This window comes from Halyomorpha halys, unplaced genomic scaffold (genome assembly GCF_000696795.3).
Source record: "Halyomorpha halys isolate HHAL.00 unplaced genomic scaffold, Hhal_1.1 Scaffold1110.1, whole genome shotgun sequence".
Classification (NCBI taxonomy): domain Eukaryota; kingdom Metazoa; phylum Arthropoda; class Insecta; order Hemiptera; family Pentatomidae; genus Halyomorpha; species Halyomorpha halys.
Window position 1 is genome coordinate 417,466 of NW_027115576.1, and position 20,078 is coordinate 437,543.

Consider the following 20,078-nt stretch of genomic DNA (forward strand, 5'->3'; position numbering starts at 1 on the left):
ATAAAATTATGAGAAGGAATATAATTCATTCACGGTCAACTATCTCTCATCATTAATTACAAAAGTTAACTTTTTATACTAAAAAAGTGAACTATTAAATATTCCTTTAATTATTTTCAAGTATTTCGACCATTCGAGTCATTTACTCTTAAATCACAAATTAATTACAAAGCTAGCATATTTTTTAACACTAGTTTTACATATTTTGTCATAATTTTTATAGTTTTCTATTTAATTTATTTTCGCCTCCATCCTAAAAAATCATTTGCATCAAGAAATAGCCTTTATATTCAAGAATATATCCTTTGAAACGGAAAGAAAAAATTTTTTTGCATTTATTTATTTACAACTGATTCGACCCTAGAACCACTGGAGTAATTTATTCCCTAAAAAATACATATGAAGACCAAAAGAAAAGAAATTAAAATTTTGTTATAATTTCAATTCTTTTAAGAAATTTAAGCGCCTTTTTTTCGATTGGTCCACAGTCCCGGTTATACTATATCTCAGCTCATTTTCCATCCTGACCAGGTTACCACAAAAATGAAACCTTACATCCAGCACTATCTGATATTTTTAAATGCATTAGTGTTTCAATTAGTAGAGGGTTCAATGGCAAGATGCTGTTTATAGACTTAAGAGTGAATTCCGAATCTGTATACAAGTATGTTTGTTTATCGATTTTAATTAATATCAATTAAATATATTTTAATTATATGAATTTTAATACTAGAGAAAAGTTGAAAAACTTACAATTTATGATTTTTTTTTCTATTCTCGTTGTGAAGCCAGTGGCTGACGAGGAAGTAATTATCGGATTTCGAATTCAGCACTTCAATATCACCGACCGTTCGAGAAACCCTTATGTGTGGAGTATTTCTACATTTAGCGGAATCTGATATTTAACAAAAATTAAATTTAATATAACTATATTGTAGTAAATTTCTATTTTATTTTTTTAAAAAGATTTATCTTCTTAAAATGCCTAGGTTTCTATTTAAAATCGAAACACTGAAAAAAGTTTCAAAACTCCTATTTTTCTATTTTCGTTTATTGAAACCAGCGAGAAAGCAAACCTGAAATCCGAAATCAGTACTCCAAACATATAAAATCATTTAAAAAAAAAAGTTTCAAGATTTTTTTCTTTGAAAAACTCACTGGAAGTTATACACTGCCAAGGGTTTACATTTAATAAATATACAGAATAAACTGAATGCAGAAAATATTGTTCAATTCACAACAATTGAAATGAACTCTAATCATGAAAATTAATTAGGTACTCTCTAATCTTTGCTCCAGAGTATAAAACGTTTTTTAAAAAAAAACGTTATATTGCTGAACCATCATAATTCACGAGAAACTGAAAAATTACATGTTTTTTAATAACGTCATAATAGTCCAATCACAGAGACACTGATACTCAGTCCTAAGTCGACGATAACAATAAAAAATAAATAGCAGAAGTCGAAATATGAACTTCTTCGGCAGAATTTCCAGAGGATTGATGGTGTGGCACAAGGGAGCTGGTTTTATCATTTATCAGTTTGATATATTAAACCACACACGCCCAGCATTTATTAAATACACTATTGATATATTGTGCTTTAAAACTTATATTGGAAGAGTGGTCAAAACAGCCATTGTTTGGGTTAAGTGATTAATATTAATTGATTATACTTAAAGTACAAGAAAGAAATTGGTCACTGCTTTTTGAAGTTCTATTGCATTTTTTTATAAAATTTTGAAGACTGTTTACTAAAGAGTCCCGTTGGTATAATATAATTAGATATATTGTGGCCCTATGTATTTCCAAATGTACAAAACAGCTTACCTGAACAGGTGCCAGCATGTCGTTTGGAGAGAGAAATACTTTATTCATATATGCTGCCTAAATACATTAGGTTGCTATCTCACACAGCATACTTATCAATCCGTAATCGGACATAGTTACATTACATATTCATGGTATAATCATAAAAAAAGATATACAATAATAGGATATAATAAACAATTTTTTTTTCACCACTACAGTTTCCTTTTACAATCCATTTCGGTCTGTACAACCAATACAAATGTTTCACTCACTCCCATTTTTCCCTCTCATTTCTGCTCAATTATTCAATTCACCCTATCAACAAATTCGCTCTCCGGAATTCACCCTCCTAGATCCTCTTCAGTGACCCGCTAAAAAAATTCAATATAATACGGTAATGTGAGATCAGACCATCATTCATAGTCACAGCAGTAGATCAGTCTATCAAGAACAAACAACTAGATACATTTTACAAGAATAAGAATAACATATAGATTAAGAGGAAAATATAATAAAAAAAAACCGGTTACAGGAAATACTTGAATGGATAAATACGTTTAAAAAAAAAGAAATCACATGGTCTAATTTTGGGATGAACCTGGAAATGGATCTTTCCAATTATTCTCACATCGTTTCACCAGGCAGTTGACAATACAAGATCCTTTACTATGATTCACAGTAACAACCAAAACTCTTTTCATTACTAAATTTCTAATGGTTATAAACAGAGTGCTTTCTGGATTGAAAGTTATTAAACATAAATATCATACTTAGAGGAGAGCGAATAATACGACTGAGGAGAGAGGAGCAGGAACACGTTAGAGATTTTGGCTAAATAGACGGAGAAGTCCGAGAAAGAATAAAATTGGCCGACTAACGTTCCCATTCACTGGTTTCCTGGGACGGAAAGAAGTTACGAAGAAGGTAAAAAAGTAGATAAGACTACGTTTATCCCGTTACAAACCTATACGAGCGAGTTCTGGTCTGCAACCTCTAGACATAAAAGCCAAATCCAAGCAATGAAAATGAGGTACTCTAAGAAGATAGATGGGAAAAAGGGAAGAAAAAAGTCCAGATTACTACTATAAGAAGTAACCTTGGAGTGAAACCTGCTGAACATACTATAGAAGAAAATAGAGTACGGTGGTTTTGCCATGTAAAAAGAATGCAGAAGGAAACGGCAATATAAGATATGAAACGAGATTCGATGGAAGGGTAAGAGGAAGACCGAGAAATACTAGGGATGTTGCAGTCAAAGAAGCATTAGATAAGAGGGGAATTACTGCATTAGGTGAAGCTAGGTACAGTATCGAGGATTATAGATCCGGCGCTAAAAGCAAGCCTCTCGCACTGCTCCGCGATATAAGAGGAAGGACTAAGAAGAAGTAGAAGCTTTAAACTGAATGTGGGTGATAAAAATAAAGCTAAATTTTGTTCGACTGCTTTACCTGAATAGTAGAAAATACACTAGTAGATAGAAAAGTTGTATGTTGTACACAGGGTACCGAAGCGAGATATTGGTACTCATGGTTCCCCGCCAAAAACTGTGACATAAAAGAGGTCTAGAGGACTCGTTTAGAAACTATCCGAACTAACTTGATATAATAAATAATAACTATATTGAAATGCTTTTATACAGCTCTAAACCTGTTTAAAATTGTCAGGTCCGCAAGGCTATTCAACATTACGAGTAAATTAATGCCAAGCCAAGGATTCGTTGGTTTACGGATTTAGCTTAACCTAATAGGAGATTCATCCCTGACGGCATAAATCAGCTTCTTCCATGATTAACAATGATAAATAGTCGAAATTGTTAAATAATTATACACTGTACAGAGATAATACAATACTCATATGATTCCAAGGAGAAGCCAGTCCAAAAATATTTCAGCAAACTAATAGGCGTAATAATTGATTGGCTAGAAATGTGTATTAATTAAAACATGCTATATAAGACTTAGCTTGCGTCTATTGTTTTTTTTTTAACAAAAAAAGACAGTTTTCGAATTCTGACACCTGTATTTTTGCAATGCGTAATATGATTTTTTCAATTGGTATGCTTCCTCTTCCTATAAAAATATACTCACTTCAGTTATTCTTTCTTTAATTGTAACATTTAAATTAATAAAAAAAAAATCGTTTAATCTATTGAGATAGAGGGAAATTTGCTCTAGTTTTAATGATAAGTAATTATATTGATTTAAAAAAAATGTCGCAACCTACAAAGCATGAACAAGTCGAAATAAATGGAGCGATTTCTCTGGACATCATTCGCTAAATTTGCTCAGTTCTGTGATTGAAGACTGAAATTTGTCAATTAGGCTTCACTGAGTAATGCAACAGTTTTGTCAACCAAGGTAGCTCTCCTAAGATAAATAGGCCCTATTATGACCCACCCTTCTCTTCCCTACTCCATCGATATTATTACCCTTACGTCATTCATAATAGTTTTCCATAAATTCTAGAATCATAATGAAAATAAAACAACAGAAGAAATTTTCTCTACTCCCATTTTTGGATTAGTAGGATTCTTGTGTTCGTAGACCTAAATCAATATATTATTTTCTATTTTTAATATTGCACCAAAAATTTGTATACAGTGAACCCAATGGAACCAACCAATATTAAATTTCATGGGGGTAGTGTTGATTCAATAAATTCGAATTGGTATTCTTTTTTTTCCAAAATGGCTTTATTGGTGAATTCGTTGATTTTCGTTTCTAACAGTCTCACCATTGATACTTGGTTGATAGTCAGTACATCACAATTTAGAGAACCAAGAACAGTGCCTTTCTTGAAGATATCAAGCTTTCCTCTGTGCCAACGGAAATTCTTTGATAGGCTGAGGCCTGAACCAATCCACTCTTCCATGAAATTGCTATTTTCCGTGACCTTGCAATAGCATTGTCCTCTGGGTCAACGTTAACAGAGTGCCGGTCACGTAATGCCTTACTGTGCAGCTGCTATTGTTTCTTATTTTTTTGCAACTAATTCTAATTTTCAGATTTAAATTTAAAAAAATAATATATAAAATTAATATTTATTAATAACTATATAAACAAATAACAATATGTATAGACATATATTGCTATTGTATATACACAAAAACATACTATACTATTGTCAAGGGGAACTCGGTATTTCAACTTTGGTGGAGACCAACTTTCATCATCTATAATCTTCTTTTTTTACTTTTTTTTTCCTTCAACTTTTTATATATAAAATTCGTTTTTTTTTTTTATATACCATTTTGTTTCAATCCCTGAAAAACAAGCTATTCTACTGATCCCAAGAGGAAATCTCTATAGAGAAAAATATTAAAAAGCTTTTGATTTTTCAACAGACACTGAGAACAAGGAAACTTTGCAAACGAATCAAAAGTTTTCACATTAAAAGTTGTCAGTAAAAGGTGAGGAGGAAAATTAAACTTAAAAGCATACATTTTTGTTTTACTTAACTATTCTTTTTTCTAAAGTCTAACTGTTTTTATTCCCTTCACTTATTTTACATAGAAGAGTATAAAAAATTATTCTATTGTTCGTAAAAGTAAAAATAAGAAGAAAGATAATAGATTTGAACATCAATATTTAAAATTTTAAAGATACATTTAAAATTAAAATTTAACATATAAAATTACCATTTAAAACATACAAGATATGGATAAAAATATTCCATTATTCGTAAAAGTGAAAATAAGTTAAAAGATAGTACAGATTTAAACATTAACATTTATTTTAAACATACCCACTAACTTCAGAAAGTTTTACCTAATAGCACTGTTAACAGTAAATTATTGAAAAATTATTCACGTTATACCATACAAAATAAAAATATACATTTTTATATATATTTAGTAAGAGCTAGGTTATTCTAACAAGGTATTTTCCTTTATTCACCTATATTTAGAAAACGTGTTATCCGATTAGGCCTAACTTGGTGAAAATAGTTGCTTTTCAGTAAGTTATTTATTTATTTTTTTAATAAGCGATTTTTATACAGAAGTATATCTAATTGTCTTTAAATAATCTATTTGTCAATAAAAAATAATTTTTTATCCATTTGTCTATCGAATGGATCCAATTAATTATAAGGAAATAATCATGCATTACATTCTCATTAAACTGCATTCAAAAGAAGAAAAAGGGTACTTAAAACACGATAAATGGTAAAATATACAAATTAACCAAAAATATAAATGATAATATCTTAGTTTGCTACACAATCTGTTTACCTTATTTGACATGATATAATTTTATAAAGTTTGAATGCACTTTCTAAACATATCATGAACACTAAGAACCTTAAATTCTTATTTATCATTTAAAACTGAGACAACACAATTCGTCCATATACGTTTAAAGAGATCCTTATAATGTTCACCGGGAATATTTACGACACTAAATAGGAATATTATTACGACACTTAAGTACGTATTTCTTCTGGTCTAAAATATCTGCTAAACCAGACGGCGAAGCAGTTACAGTGGCCGAACCTTGGAAGACTGATGTGCAGACAATTAGACTCCCGTCACTCCCTCGTTAAACCGCTTTCCAAGATAGATAGTGACACCCTCTCAATTTAAGGGGCGCTAGACTAGAGATCTTGCTGAAACATAAACTCGTCCAGACAGATCTGGTTAGTTTGAAGAACATTCGATTAAGATGCAAATGGAAATAGATCGGTTGTTCTAGTCTTGTTATTCAGGACTTTTCAGGTATAAGATTAGCCCTTAAGTCGCTACAGAACAAAGTACCCTAGACTGTTTTATCTTTAGTCGTTGAGCTTTATTTTTCAAGGGAAGGCAGGGAAAGTCGGTCTTATATATTACTAATCGTGTCTTGTCCCGCAGCTGCCAAGTAATTTTGCTAGTTAAAGCCTTCCTATTTTATAATAAAGTATTTTTTCTGTAACTAAAAACCTTTTACTTAATTAATTTTTGCTCTACAATTATGCCAAAACACGTTATTAATTCGACTTTTAAAATTGCAGTGTTGCAACAACAGACAGTTACAAAATTCATGTAGTAGAAGAGTAAACATGGAACTGTGGAAAACGATATTTTCAAATTAACCACTTCCTATATCAGAAAGCAACCATAATTCTCTGATAAAACAAAAATAAATTTAATTATGCATTTCATATCGAGTAATTATCACCTACTCATTTTAATATCACCTTTAAATAAATTATTACTAAAAAATGCCCACGACAGTGTCAGTAGGTACATTAGACACAGTCCTTTGGTCTGGAATGTTGAAAAAAAGGACATTAAATATTTTTTTTAACATTTAAATAATTAAAACTTCAGTGTGATTTTGGATTAGTTAAATATATATTTTAAAAAATTAAATTTAAAAATTAACCCACAAAAATTAAAAATCACATTTTTGTACGATTGCTTACTGTAAGTACACACATAAAATATTCATAGTAGTATTATGATTTATGGATGTCACGAAAGTTCACTATTATAAACAAATAAACTTGCCAAAACAGTTCTTGTCACTTTATATGCAGTTACTGTTTTTTTTAAATAAGTCTTTTTCTTTTAAAGGGGAAACATTAAGTTACATAATAAATACAAATCAAGATTAATATTGAAATAAATGTTATAAAATAAGGAAGCAGTTTGTTTTCACTCCGAATTTGTACAGGAAAATCAAACAACCTCTTTAGTGGGAGTACCAATAAAGCTCTTAGCCTGAAGGAAAAAAAATATTGAGCATTTGACGAAGTTATTCCTCCAGTCGACATTACCCTTGGATCGGAGTTGATATTTCCGGTTGATGGATCGCTGGTAGAGACTACTGAGGAGTGAATCGGTAAATAGTAAAAGATGAAACGTTTTCATGCAAGAAAGCACCTCTTTTTATCCGACTACGGCGAAGCCAAAAGGAGTAATGTGTTAAGAGGTGTGAGCTGTTTGTTCGAACTAAATTTTTTTAAATTAAATGTTTCAATTTACTCAGTTATATCCTAGTGTTAAATTTATATTTTATTTAAATTTATACTTTATTTGAAGCAACTTGTGCTCAAAATACTGCAAAATATCTCATTATATTTCATAACCTCCTTAAATGACACAGAGATTGCCATTGGGCGTCGTGAGAATCAACTGGATTAGTATCTATTGATATTATTTCTTGAGGGTAATTCCGAATTTCTTCAATATTTTGACTCTTTTATGGTTATATTGCACCAATAATATTTTATGTACCCCGTTCAATAATATTGGTCGTGTAAAGTGGGCTTTATGTAGTCAGTGGCAGTTGTTTTCATTGACGATGATTCGTAACAATCTTGAGGTTTTATAGTCAATCTTATCCACAATAAATTGGACATTAAATGTTCAAGGTACCTATAAACCATTATAAAGCTTATTGTTAAGGTTAAAATATGGAATATATTTGCCGATATCACATTTGGATGTTAAGTACTAAGGTTCAATAACATTTAACTTACTACTACAATAAATAAACACAACAGTTATTTAATTCCTTCGTAATATTGGTGGTAAGGGTGAAAAATGATCTTACATTAAAAATTGAATGTTTACTGTTATATGTCCAACTAATGCTTTAAAAGACACTGTAAGAAGGTTTTCCCTTCAACACGCATAATTGGCATTTGTTTTTGCAAATGAATATATCAGTATGTTATAATAATTATATATAGCTTTGTATCGCTTCAAATAGATCACTTCCATCATGTTATTGTTTAAGAATAAACATTACCTGATCTTTGTCTGAGGAGATGAACATGAACATAACACAAAAGGTAATAAATACACAATTAGAAGTATAAACATTAAAATGACACAAGGTATTAACATCACATCGCATCGTACAATTAATAATGATGCAAACCCTTCATAATGCATAATAACAAAGTCCCAACCAAACCATAGATAACCATAGTAGCACACCAGTGCTAAGTTCAAATATAACCAAAATACACACTGTTCACAATTCTGAAATGGTAAGTATTATGCAGAAACTCGCCTACCTTCAGCATTCAAGGTTGCGATACCACCAAAGTATCGATACACCTTTCGATAGGTTACTTTAATTAAAGTACCGATTCACATTCATCTAAATTTTAATTCATGACAGACGAATCCAATACAAATTGCCAATACATAAAAAACTGTTATAAACCTATTACGGAAATAATCCTTCCCTAAACACTATTTCGATTTAAGGGACGCGATGTTATTGCATAACACCTTAAATATATTAGTAGGTCGTAAATGAAGTTGTCTATAAATAATGAAACTTGTATAGAAGCCGGGTGTCTTCCACTAACCTATGGTTCTTTACAAGTATATTCAGCCACGTAACTGTGAATGTAACCATACAGAATGCTGTTGCATATGCACGTGTAAATATAAACAAACTATAATAATGCTTTTTCTTTAGAAAAAATCAAGAAGAGTCTTGATTATAGTTCAGTTGTGGAAGGCACCCGACTACAATACCGGGACTCATTATTATAGACTTCAGTAAGGCTTATTAATGTGTTTAAGGAGATGTGCAATAACACCCTATCTCTTGGAAGGAATTTTGTAGGGCAGTCGTTATTTCCGTAGTCGGTTTTTTAAAATTAAATTATTTGTTTTATAAAACATTTTATTCACAGACCATTTATTTTGTTGAAGAGCTTTTGGTTAAAATATTTCAAATTTCTAAATGCGTATATAATTTGCTTTCACGTTACATACGCACTGCTCATCAAAGCTCATAAATTTATATTCTTTATATGTGTAAAACTAATTAATTTACCATAAAATAAATAATTAAAGCTAAAAATGTAAAATTAGTTTATTATTGAATGAATCTAAGCAAAGCCTTAAGCATCACCCGGACTAAACTTAACAAAATCACAATTCAAACTAAAGATAGCCCCATCTTACTCCGATAGTCTATAAAAGATTAACCAAAATAGATATTATAAATAATATTAACAATTCAATATACACTAAAAAAACATGAATAGCAAAGCACCGTCACAATGTTTTTAAAATTAATATTTTAAACCACGAGAAACTGCAAAAAAAGAAAGAAAAAAAACAGCGCAGATGAGAAGAGTTGAACTCGAAAAGGCTGTGGAGGGGGAAAAATAATAAAAATGGGGAGGGTTATAGAAAAAAAAAAGTCGATACCCTCACAATACACTATGTTAACACCAAATCAAATAACACACCAAATGTCGACCCTCCAATCCGATCTGGAGGGACTAGAGAGATGCTCAAAACTTAAAAAATCCTCAAAGCACCACTAAATTTTGGTTGAAATGCACCACAATTGCGGTAGGTATTGTTCTGTTAACAGCCCTAAATGCCGAATTTCGTCTCACTTAGTCTGAAGGGGCCCGCTAAAGGTGCTGAAATGTAGCAAGGGGATATTATAAACATAGATATCAGATATATCCTCAAGACCCGTGATTAAAAAGTTATGAAAGGATACAAAATGCACCGCCATCTTATTCAAGATAAGATTCTATTTCTGCATAACAAAATAAGACAAATAGGAAGATAGCATTAGATCCATGTATTCTAATTGAATTTATAAGAAATAATTAAAAAGGCAGTATAATTTATAATTTCAAGAGTGTAAGTTGTAAGTTTGTAATGTAATGTTTTGTAACTTCCCATCTCTTGTACTGTAAATCCCATCTAGTCAATGATCTACTAATTTTTTTTTAAATCGTCTATATATTTTTTATATCTAAGTATCTTTATTTTTAATACTGCGAAATTTTTATTCACTAATAAAGCTTAAAATAATGCTTTTAATCTTTATTACTTTCAGTTTACCAACTACCTCATGTTTTTTCAAAGTTTCATATTTTTCTTTGTAATTTATTCTATAAATGTACTTACTGTTTATTTTATAAATCTACTAAAACATATTAAATGAATTTTTTTAATGTTGAACAATATTAGCATGCAAAATATAATTAAATTATTGATTACAATGGGAAGACAAAAAAAGTTTCGTAACAAGAAATCCAGTTACACAGGAAAATATTAATGTTATAATTTACAGAATCAATTTTTTCATTTTAGAATTTTAGAATTTCATATCTAAACTTAATTGTATTTATTGTTAAGCTTAATACCCTCTGGATGTTCCAGGAGGCTATACATCAAGTCAAGGATGTCCAAAGGACCGTGCAAGATAATCTTGACGCCTAACGACTTCATTTTCCCCCAAGTACAAGAAACAAAGAGGGTGAGTACCATCATTCCTCTACAGCAAACACTCAAATATAAATATGATTCTTATATTGCAATAATAATACTTATTTAAGAATAATTAAATATCACATATTTTCTCTACCACAATTTAATAACACTTCTTATTGTGGAATGTACCACAATCAGGCATTATATATAACTCATTATTCAGTCACCATTTTACTTATTAATATACAATAATCCATAATGTTTTTATATTTGTTACTTCTAGTAATTATTTAGTTATTTTCGATAAATAATTTATCTAAGGCAGAGGTTACCAACACTTTTTTGGAGGCAAAACCCTTACATTGTGATATAATATAAATAGGGAGTCAAATGTCATTTTTTCAGCAAAAGGTGAGAAGGACTTGGATACCTGCACAAACATGTACATAATAGAAGGAATTCTGAGATGGTAGGTTTCAAAACTGAGTTGAGTGGACGTGGAATAACACATTCTTCAATTATTTCGTAGAATCTCTGGAAGCGGCTCGGGGAACCCCAATGTTACCAGTGTTAGAAGGGATCAGCATGTGTTTGGTAAGGATTTTCTTCGGGGAGGGATAAAGATAAAAGTGAGGAAAACCGAAATCGAAGATACATAGCTAAATCGTATAGGTTGAAAATAGTATAATGTATTAGTGATGATGTTTTGTTCCTCAATTTATTCTCTTTTGAGAATAAATTAGTCATTGCGTATTTAATACCAACAACTTCTTCCTCTCCTATATTACACCTGATGATATCCTTAACTCCATTCAAAAATCACATACCAATGACAACGGATCAGATAATGTCCAAGTTAAGTTGATTAAAGCCTCTTTACCTTCTATTCTTTCTATCCTCTATCACATCTATAACATCGCCGTGCAAGGTTCCACTTACTCTTCTGCCTGGAAAACTGCTCTTGTCTGTCGATTGAATAAAACCTCAAATCCAGAAACCCCTAATTATTACCGCCCTATTTTCCTATTATCAAACTTACCCAAACCTTTAGAGCGTATAGTTCAATCCCAACTTTCCCAATTTCTTTAGTTAAATAACCTTTTGAACAACTTTCAGTTTGGTTTCCGCCCAGGCTATTCCACTCAGTCTGCTCTTATTAAAATCTATCAAGACCTTCACACAGCCATAAAACAGCAGAAACTTACCATCCTTATTATCCTTATGATTTTTCCAAAGCCTTTGACTCCGTCGATCACAATATCCTCCTTTCTAAACTTCACGATCTCTCTTTATCATTTAATACCCTTCAATGGTTTCAATCCTTCCTTACCGGCCGTTCACAGTATTTTATTATTCCTAATAATCCTCCCTCTAGTTCCCTACCTTTTTCTAAAGGCGACCTCAGGGTTCCTCTCTATCCCCTATATATGTGTGTACTGTATATATTTATTTACTATAATTAAGTTTATGCTCGATGTGTTTGTAATATGGTGATGTTCCCTCCCCCCCTGGAAAAATCCTGCCTACTCCTATGGTGCTTTTGTAGCTTTATTTTGAACTATTGATGTCACCAAAATAATTTGTGTTCTGGATAATATTATTAAATTTTTTATTACCTTTCTTGTAGTATTAAATGAATAATACTACTACATCTAAGGTTTATTACATAAGTAACATACTTTTTATAAGCAAATTGAAAAAGTGAAAAATTAGAATAGATTTCATATGTTGTTCTTATTAACTTGAAGTAAGTGTATATTTTTTATTTATTTATTTTTAGGATTGGCATTACACGCAAGAAATAGATTTTATTGAAAGAAAAATCTTTCATTTTAAATGTAATAAACTCATAAGTAAATAACTAAAAAAAATTAAATAAATATAAAATTATGAAGCTGCTACTTTTTTCCCAGGCTTTTTTTTTTTTATCTCAGCTTATGATGTTAATAGAATAAAAAACTCTTTTCTCCATCTTTATCAATGATCCTCCCATGCTCATCCAGCATTCCCAGTATCATCTATACCCAGACGACTTACAAATCTACTTTTCCCTCTATCCTCATGACACCTCAAATGCCATTCTAAAACCACAAGAAGACATCAATAGTACAAGCACTTGGGCAACAAACAATAAACTTACTTTAAATGCCGGAAAGACTAAAGCTATCATTATTGGCTCTCCCTCTCTCCTTAAATCTATCCCAGGACTCTCCCCCCCCCCAAACTTTTCCTAAGCAATACTCCCATCTCCTTCCACACCTCAGTCAAAAATCTTGGTATCACCTTTGATCAAACTTTATCCTGGATACCACACATTAGTCAAATTTCCCGTCGATCCATAGCTCCCTTAAAGCAATTCGATAGAATCCGTTATGTCCTTCCACTTAAAACCCACCAACTCTTAGTTTCCTCTCTTGTTTTATTCTACTTTGACTATGGCTGCCTGGTATACAGTGGCCTCTCGGGTAATCTCGAATCTAAACTTAAACGTCTAATAAATTGCACAGTACAATTTATTTTCTGGATCAACAGAGATACGTACATAACGCCGAGCTGAAGTGGCTCTATCCATCCTTCCGATCCCAGTATTTCCTAGCTTCCTTTTTATTCCAAACAATTAGTACTCAACGTAATTTGGACCACGCACTAAGATTGATGACTCTGGTGTCGAATTGGCTCTGTCGTCCCTTGTACTTTGTTCTTCGAGTATGTGTGGAACGTAGCAGAGAGCTTAAGAGTGTTCTAGCATTCCCATCAAAGCATAAGCAGGCCAGCGGAAATGCCCCAACGTTCGAATGTGAAAACAAAACGATTTCCTGCCAACAACTCTTTTGTAAATTTTTATTGTGGTAGTACCATATTATTGTCTATGATTCCATTCCGCCCAATCCTGTGTAACTAAAAAGAAATAATCGAATAAGGTGTAACATAAGCAACGAACATCAATGTAAAGTTTTTTCTAGGGCATTTTAATTTTTTTTTTTTGCTTTATGATAACAGCAAGAGGTGAAACATGCGATGTGGACGAAAAATTAACTAAAATGATAAATATCTTTCATTGCTATATCCTTAATATTGCTATAGTTAGTAGCAATCAAACAATCTTTTATTTTTTATTCCGTTATTGGCAGTCAAAATTTTTTGGTGGAACGTGTCTTCGCAGAAAAGCAACGGGATTGTTTGCCAGGAGACAATATATTTGTTTTAGCCCGAGGCCTGTCAGTAAAAACCCTAGACGATATAAGAGTTCATGACCTTTAGATCCTCGTCGTCCATTGTAGTCTAATATATACCTAGTCGCCGTCACCAGAAGGTTTTAAAACAAGATATATCAAATAAAATACTGATTTAGATAAAAATATATAATAGAAAAAAGATCTTTTTTTCATATATAGTTTATATCAAATACCATATTTTAAATATTTTAATTTACTCAAAAAAAAATTTAATTCTTTTTTTTAAATTCCTTGAAAGTTTGGAGAGACTTTAAAATTAGAGGTATTTGAACAACACCAACAACCCTAGATTGACAACCACGATTAAAATATATAATAACATTTGATTGGTTTTAGATGAATAAAAAAATTTTAACCAAATAATACCAAGAAATAAAAGAAGAACATTTACGCAAGATTATTTTTTTTTTCATGAACCGCGAAAAATTCAGAAGGGTATTTTATTGTTTCAAAATTTTAAGATAAATTATATATACAATAAAACAAAATTATATATTAGGAAATACCGAACATAATCGAAGAGGTCTTTTTTATTTAAACTATTAATTTTCAAAGAGACTTGTACATGCCAATTCATAATTAAATTCTTTTATATTGTATCGAAATAGTGTTTTAAGTTGATTTCTGTTGGATCTGAATTCTTAAATCCTTAAGTCTAATTAGAAATTTCGACCAGGATAATGAGGCACACCTTTATTTAAATTTATATTGTCTTCCCATTATTATTTTCAATTTTTTTTTTCCAAAGAGTCAGTATTTCGTAAAAAATCTTTTCTTTATATGCGAACCCCATGTAAGGTTTGTTTATAAGACATAAGCTCCGTGTATACAACATGAACGGTAAACATTTATTATCTCATATCCATTAAGAGTTACAAAGTTAAATTTAAAACTAAACATTAATACTAACCAAATTTAACAAACAAATATATAAAAATTAAGCCAATAAGAAAAATAACTACGCTGTTCGTCTATGGTGAAGGAGCATTTATTTTCAATAAATTTCAGGAAGTCTATTTAAATTCAGAAAAACAAATTCTTTCAGTCTCAGGACATGTTCTATTTATGAGAACTTTTTTTACTACGTCAAGTCGTTAATTGTCAAAAAATTCACAGTCATTAAATTTGTGTTTAATATTTTGGGTTTTTATTGCACCATTATATTACATAAAACAGGTATTAACTAATAACATAGCTAGAAACGATAGCTTTTTCTTTGTAGGAAAAAAACACACTTTTTCGGTAACAACCATGTCCAGAAAATACAATACTAATTGTGGATAAAACCTAATGATATTGCTAATTTTTTAGATAGGAAATGGGGAATTATATGTGGATGATAAAAAACTATGAAAATGTGAACTTAAATCCACAATAGAATAAGAACATTTTGTTTTAATGAGTTGACATATGTCCTTCAAATAAGTTAGGGCAAGAAAGAAATAAGATCTCCAAAACTTTTTAAATTTGTAAATTGATATAAAATATTTTAGCTGGCTGGATAATTAGTAAAATATATTTTAAATTACTTGTAATTCATTTTTAAATTATTGATAGAAATTCATTGTAAATAATGAAGGAAAAAAAAATGTCGATTGTGTGTTGTTTTTATTTTAGAAAAACAATGGAACAGGAAAATAGGAAAAAAAAACCTTTAAGGTTATTCTAATGAGAGGGGAAAATAAACAGGTAATAAAAAATGGGTTATTTCTAGCAGGAAAAAAATTATATATGAGAACTTATAATGTTGAATTCTTGTTTGTCAATAGATTAAAACTTCAGACAAATTTAAGATAAACAGTTACTTTAATAAAAAAAAAAAAAAAGTTCACTGGCATTAAGATATGTTATGTTAGAGAATACATCCACTAAAAATTTGGAAACGGTTAGAATGTAGATATTTTTCCAAGAGGTCTTATTCTATTACAATCGTTTATTGGAATTTAAAATGTATGGCTTATATTATTTTATTATATATGCATACATCATCTAGCTCAGAGATCGAACTTGAACTCATAAAAAATATTAGGACATATAAATTTATCGTATTCATAACTTCAACTTCTAATCATAAAAAAATCAATGGACAAATGAAATTTGTTTTCGAGTTGACTTTTCTAGTAATTGATGAATATAGACCTAGGACACAAGACTACTGCCGATGTTGCAGATCAGAAATGCTCACCTCAGTAAGACTAAGTGATTTAGTATAATGAGTTGGGAATGTTGGAGTGGAAGAGATAGGAGGCAGCTCCCTGTAAAATTTAAATTATTCCTCTCAGTTTTTTTTTGTTATCTGTTTCCCTTATCACTTTTCTTTTGTGCTAATTTTTTCAAGGGAAAAAATCGTTAAAAGTTCATTGACCCATGCAATAGTTTATTCTGCAGATTCGATAATTCATAAAAAAAAACAATTAACTTTCAATCCAAAGCATGATGTGTTTCTAGCATTTTATTCACTTATGGGTTCAAGTTTTGATGAAAAAAAATTAATGTTTAAAGTAATGAGATCAATAAATAATAAAATCAGATAGAAGTAGAAACTATTTTTTATAACTCTGGGAAGAGTGAGCAATACAAATCAAAATTTATCAGAAGTTATCGAACAGAAATGTACAAACGGTCCAGACATGAGAAAACGAGAGATGGCTAAACGGAATGTGTCGGATCTATGACAGCAGAACACTTGGTAAAAACTGAAATTAGTTTATTCGTAAAATAAATAGACGATTGATATATAGTTAATTTAATTTATCTATTCTGAGATTCTCATGAGTTCCGAAAGTTAAAGATTTTTAAAATATGTAATATTTAAATAAAAAACAAATTTATTTTAAAATCAAAGAAGACATTTTATTTGTTCAGTTCAAACATTTAAAAAGTTCACCTCGAGGGTAGTGGCTACCAACCGGATTTCCGTAAACCTCTTCAAGGAGTTCCATGAAATGATTAAAGAACCAAGAAATTGAATTTTCAAGCAATTCAAATATTTTGATAAAAATAATTTGTATTCCCAGAACCATATTACAAAATATACTTTTTTCTCTTCATTTTATTTGTATCATATGTTGATATAGGTGTTCAACCAATTTTCTATTTAAACCAAAAGTGCTCTGTCACAAAAAAAAAAAAAGTTTGGAACCATCAAGTACAAGAGTCCAAGAGGAGAAAAAAGTCAGCTATTTCATATTTAAATTAACAAGATGATAATTTCTAGTTACAGAGTAGTTTATACTGTTTATATGTAGGGGTATTAGTTTTTATGATATTTGCATATGAATATGAAATTGGCATATGAATTTTTCAGGAAAATAAGAAATCAATATATTTTAGCAAATATCAAAACTGATGTGGGTCAGTTTCAGAGAGCTCCTGTGAAAAATTTGGAAAGATTCAATTATCAAGCAGAACCCACTAGTAATTATACGTAATTTTTATTAAAGTAATGAAAAATTGGTATGAAATGACTGAGTTTTAATATCCGGACTTTTGTACTAACTACTCTAAAGACTGAATTCATATTTTTGGAAAAAAAGTTACGCAAAGTTATGCAATTTATAACTGTTAGAATCTGTTAACCAGACCTTACAAGAATTAGCTATTGGCTCATTCTTTGTTTACATTGAATATCCCTAAACGTTAGAGTCTCACTTTTAACAGTTAAATTTTATACCCTCCACATTGTTACAGAAGGCCCAATGTTCGTCCCAAAGAACGTTAGTACATTGTCATGGTCACAAAATCATGCCATCTAGAGAAAGCTTAAGTGTGTTTGGTCACATAATAATAAATAAAATCTCCTTTTTTTCCCCTACATTTTTTGAATCTGTTAAAATAAATACGAAATCATCACCAGGATATCACAAATCTAGACGTCTTGCTAATGGGATACAACAAGACCCTGATCACAGTCAGATTGGAATCAGAGTAATCATCATAATTGTTACTCCCGCTGATTGAACTGTAATAAAGTGTTCCGTTATTAACTCCTAATTGACTCAGCGATCTCCAATTGATAGTGTAACTAGAACATTCTCTGCATTGATTGTTAGTCATGTTTCACCGAGATGGAAATGCTCATGTCGGAATTAAGAAAGGATTATTCCGGAATATCTTCTAAAATTTAGGGTTTTGTGCGTGTATCGGATTAAATGGTCAATGACGAATAAGAAGATAATAAATAAATTCTCATGTTTTACCAAATTAAATTTTTTTTTTTAATAATTTATTTATTGTTATTTACAACTGTATATACATATATACAACAAGTAAATTTGCTGTAGGTGACATAGTGACATGATACAAGCATGTGAATAATCTACTCACTGATAGAACTCCAATAACATTTCTAGAGGAGAAGATCTCGAGGCCTTCTTCTTTTCAGACGCCTAGGAGGATTATTAGGTAATGAAGGAGAAACCAGGTTAGAAACAAGTGGATTTAGGGGGTTGAGAAGTTTATCATGGAAGGAATGGTATCTGGTTCTGGACAAATCGGCAACATATGGACCATTGAGGTCCTGATGGATGACTTGATTTGTGACAAAGTAAGGAGCATTAAGGATTTTACGAAGGATTTTGGACTGGAGTTTGATGGTTTAGTGGAACCCCAAAGCTCAACTCCGTATGTCCAGATAGGCCTTATAATGTAGATCAGTCTTTTGTATAAAAAATATTAACTTCAGAAACGAATTATACAATAATTATGAACAAATATTAACATACATGAAATTTATTTAAGGTGAATGTACGTCTTTTTAAATTCAAAGGCGAAATTGTTTCACTAATCTAAATCAAAGTTATTTAGTTATTATATCAAGAAATTACATCGTTCAATATACCGCGAGTAATGGAACGAAATACGTCCTTTTCAATATAAAATAGCATCCTCTTCATGTGGCATAACTGCTTCGAGAAATTCGATATCAAACCTTGGTACATTCTTGGCATGGTTTTCTTCTAGCCTACTGGTCTAGTAACCGCTTGGGGTAGGAGAGGCATTAACACCAACGATCTGGGAAGTGTGGCATCCGGAGAATTTCGATGACAAGGGAGGCCTGGATAACTGATTTCCGACCCTCGGAGTATGCGGGGTTGTAGGCATCCGGCCGGGGTGTGGTCTCGTATCAGTGTATCTTACCTGGGGTGGCTTGAGTCAATAGACCTTATTCCGCATATTAAATTCGAAACACTGCTTAACTTTTAATAGATATTTGGTTTATGATAACTATTTATATAAATCAGGGAGCGAAAGTGTAAATTAAATTTTACATATAAAGTTCAGTATGAATATTTATTCATAAGAAATAACTATTATCAAGAAATATAAAATCTTTAATTCTTATTTAATTAACGCATCTAATTCCTCAGTAAATATATCAATTCGAACATATTTTCAATAATTCAAATAGCTAAATAAAAGTTTATAATATTATGAATAAAAAATGATAAGCTCATACAAGTAGTTGGACCGGTATACAATTATACGATTTGGAAATTACAAACAGTAAAATTACTTTGCTACATCATGGGAAAATTTGATACAGGAAAAGTTTCTTACTGTATATTTATAATTGCATTTATGCTAGTATAGACTTGGTGCACAAAAGCAACTTTTAATAGGAAGAGATATCAAGCCGATTATCAATTATAGTAGAATCCCACCGACTCCAATCAAACTACCTTCCGATTCTTTTCCGATTTTCTATTGAAACAAATTGAAGTTGTCCCTTCGAAATTAAAATTAAGTTTCTGAGACCATGCAAGGTGACAATGCATGATGAAAGGAAAAAACAAAAACTACATATTTAATATGTATACATAGTTCTCGTAGCCATATATAT

At 30.7% G+C, this 20,078-nt stretch overlaps 1 protein-coding gene across 1 annotated transcript in view; it reads left to right on the forward strand.

Moving 5' to 3' along the window:
- Nucleotides 1-20,078, forward strand: part of LOC106688345 (retinal guanylyl cyclase 2) — a 78,961-nt gene that overhangs the window by 40,866 nt on the left and 18,017 nt on the right. Inside the window, exon 4 of the mRNA XM_067052604.1 lies at nt 10,950-11,046. Coding sequence (XP_066908705.1) covers nt 10,950-11,046 — 97 coding nt within the window. The remainder of the gene's footprint in view (nt 1-10,949; nt 11,047-20,078) is intronic.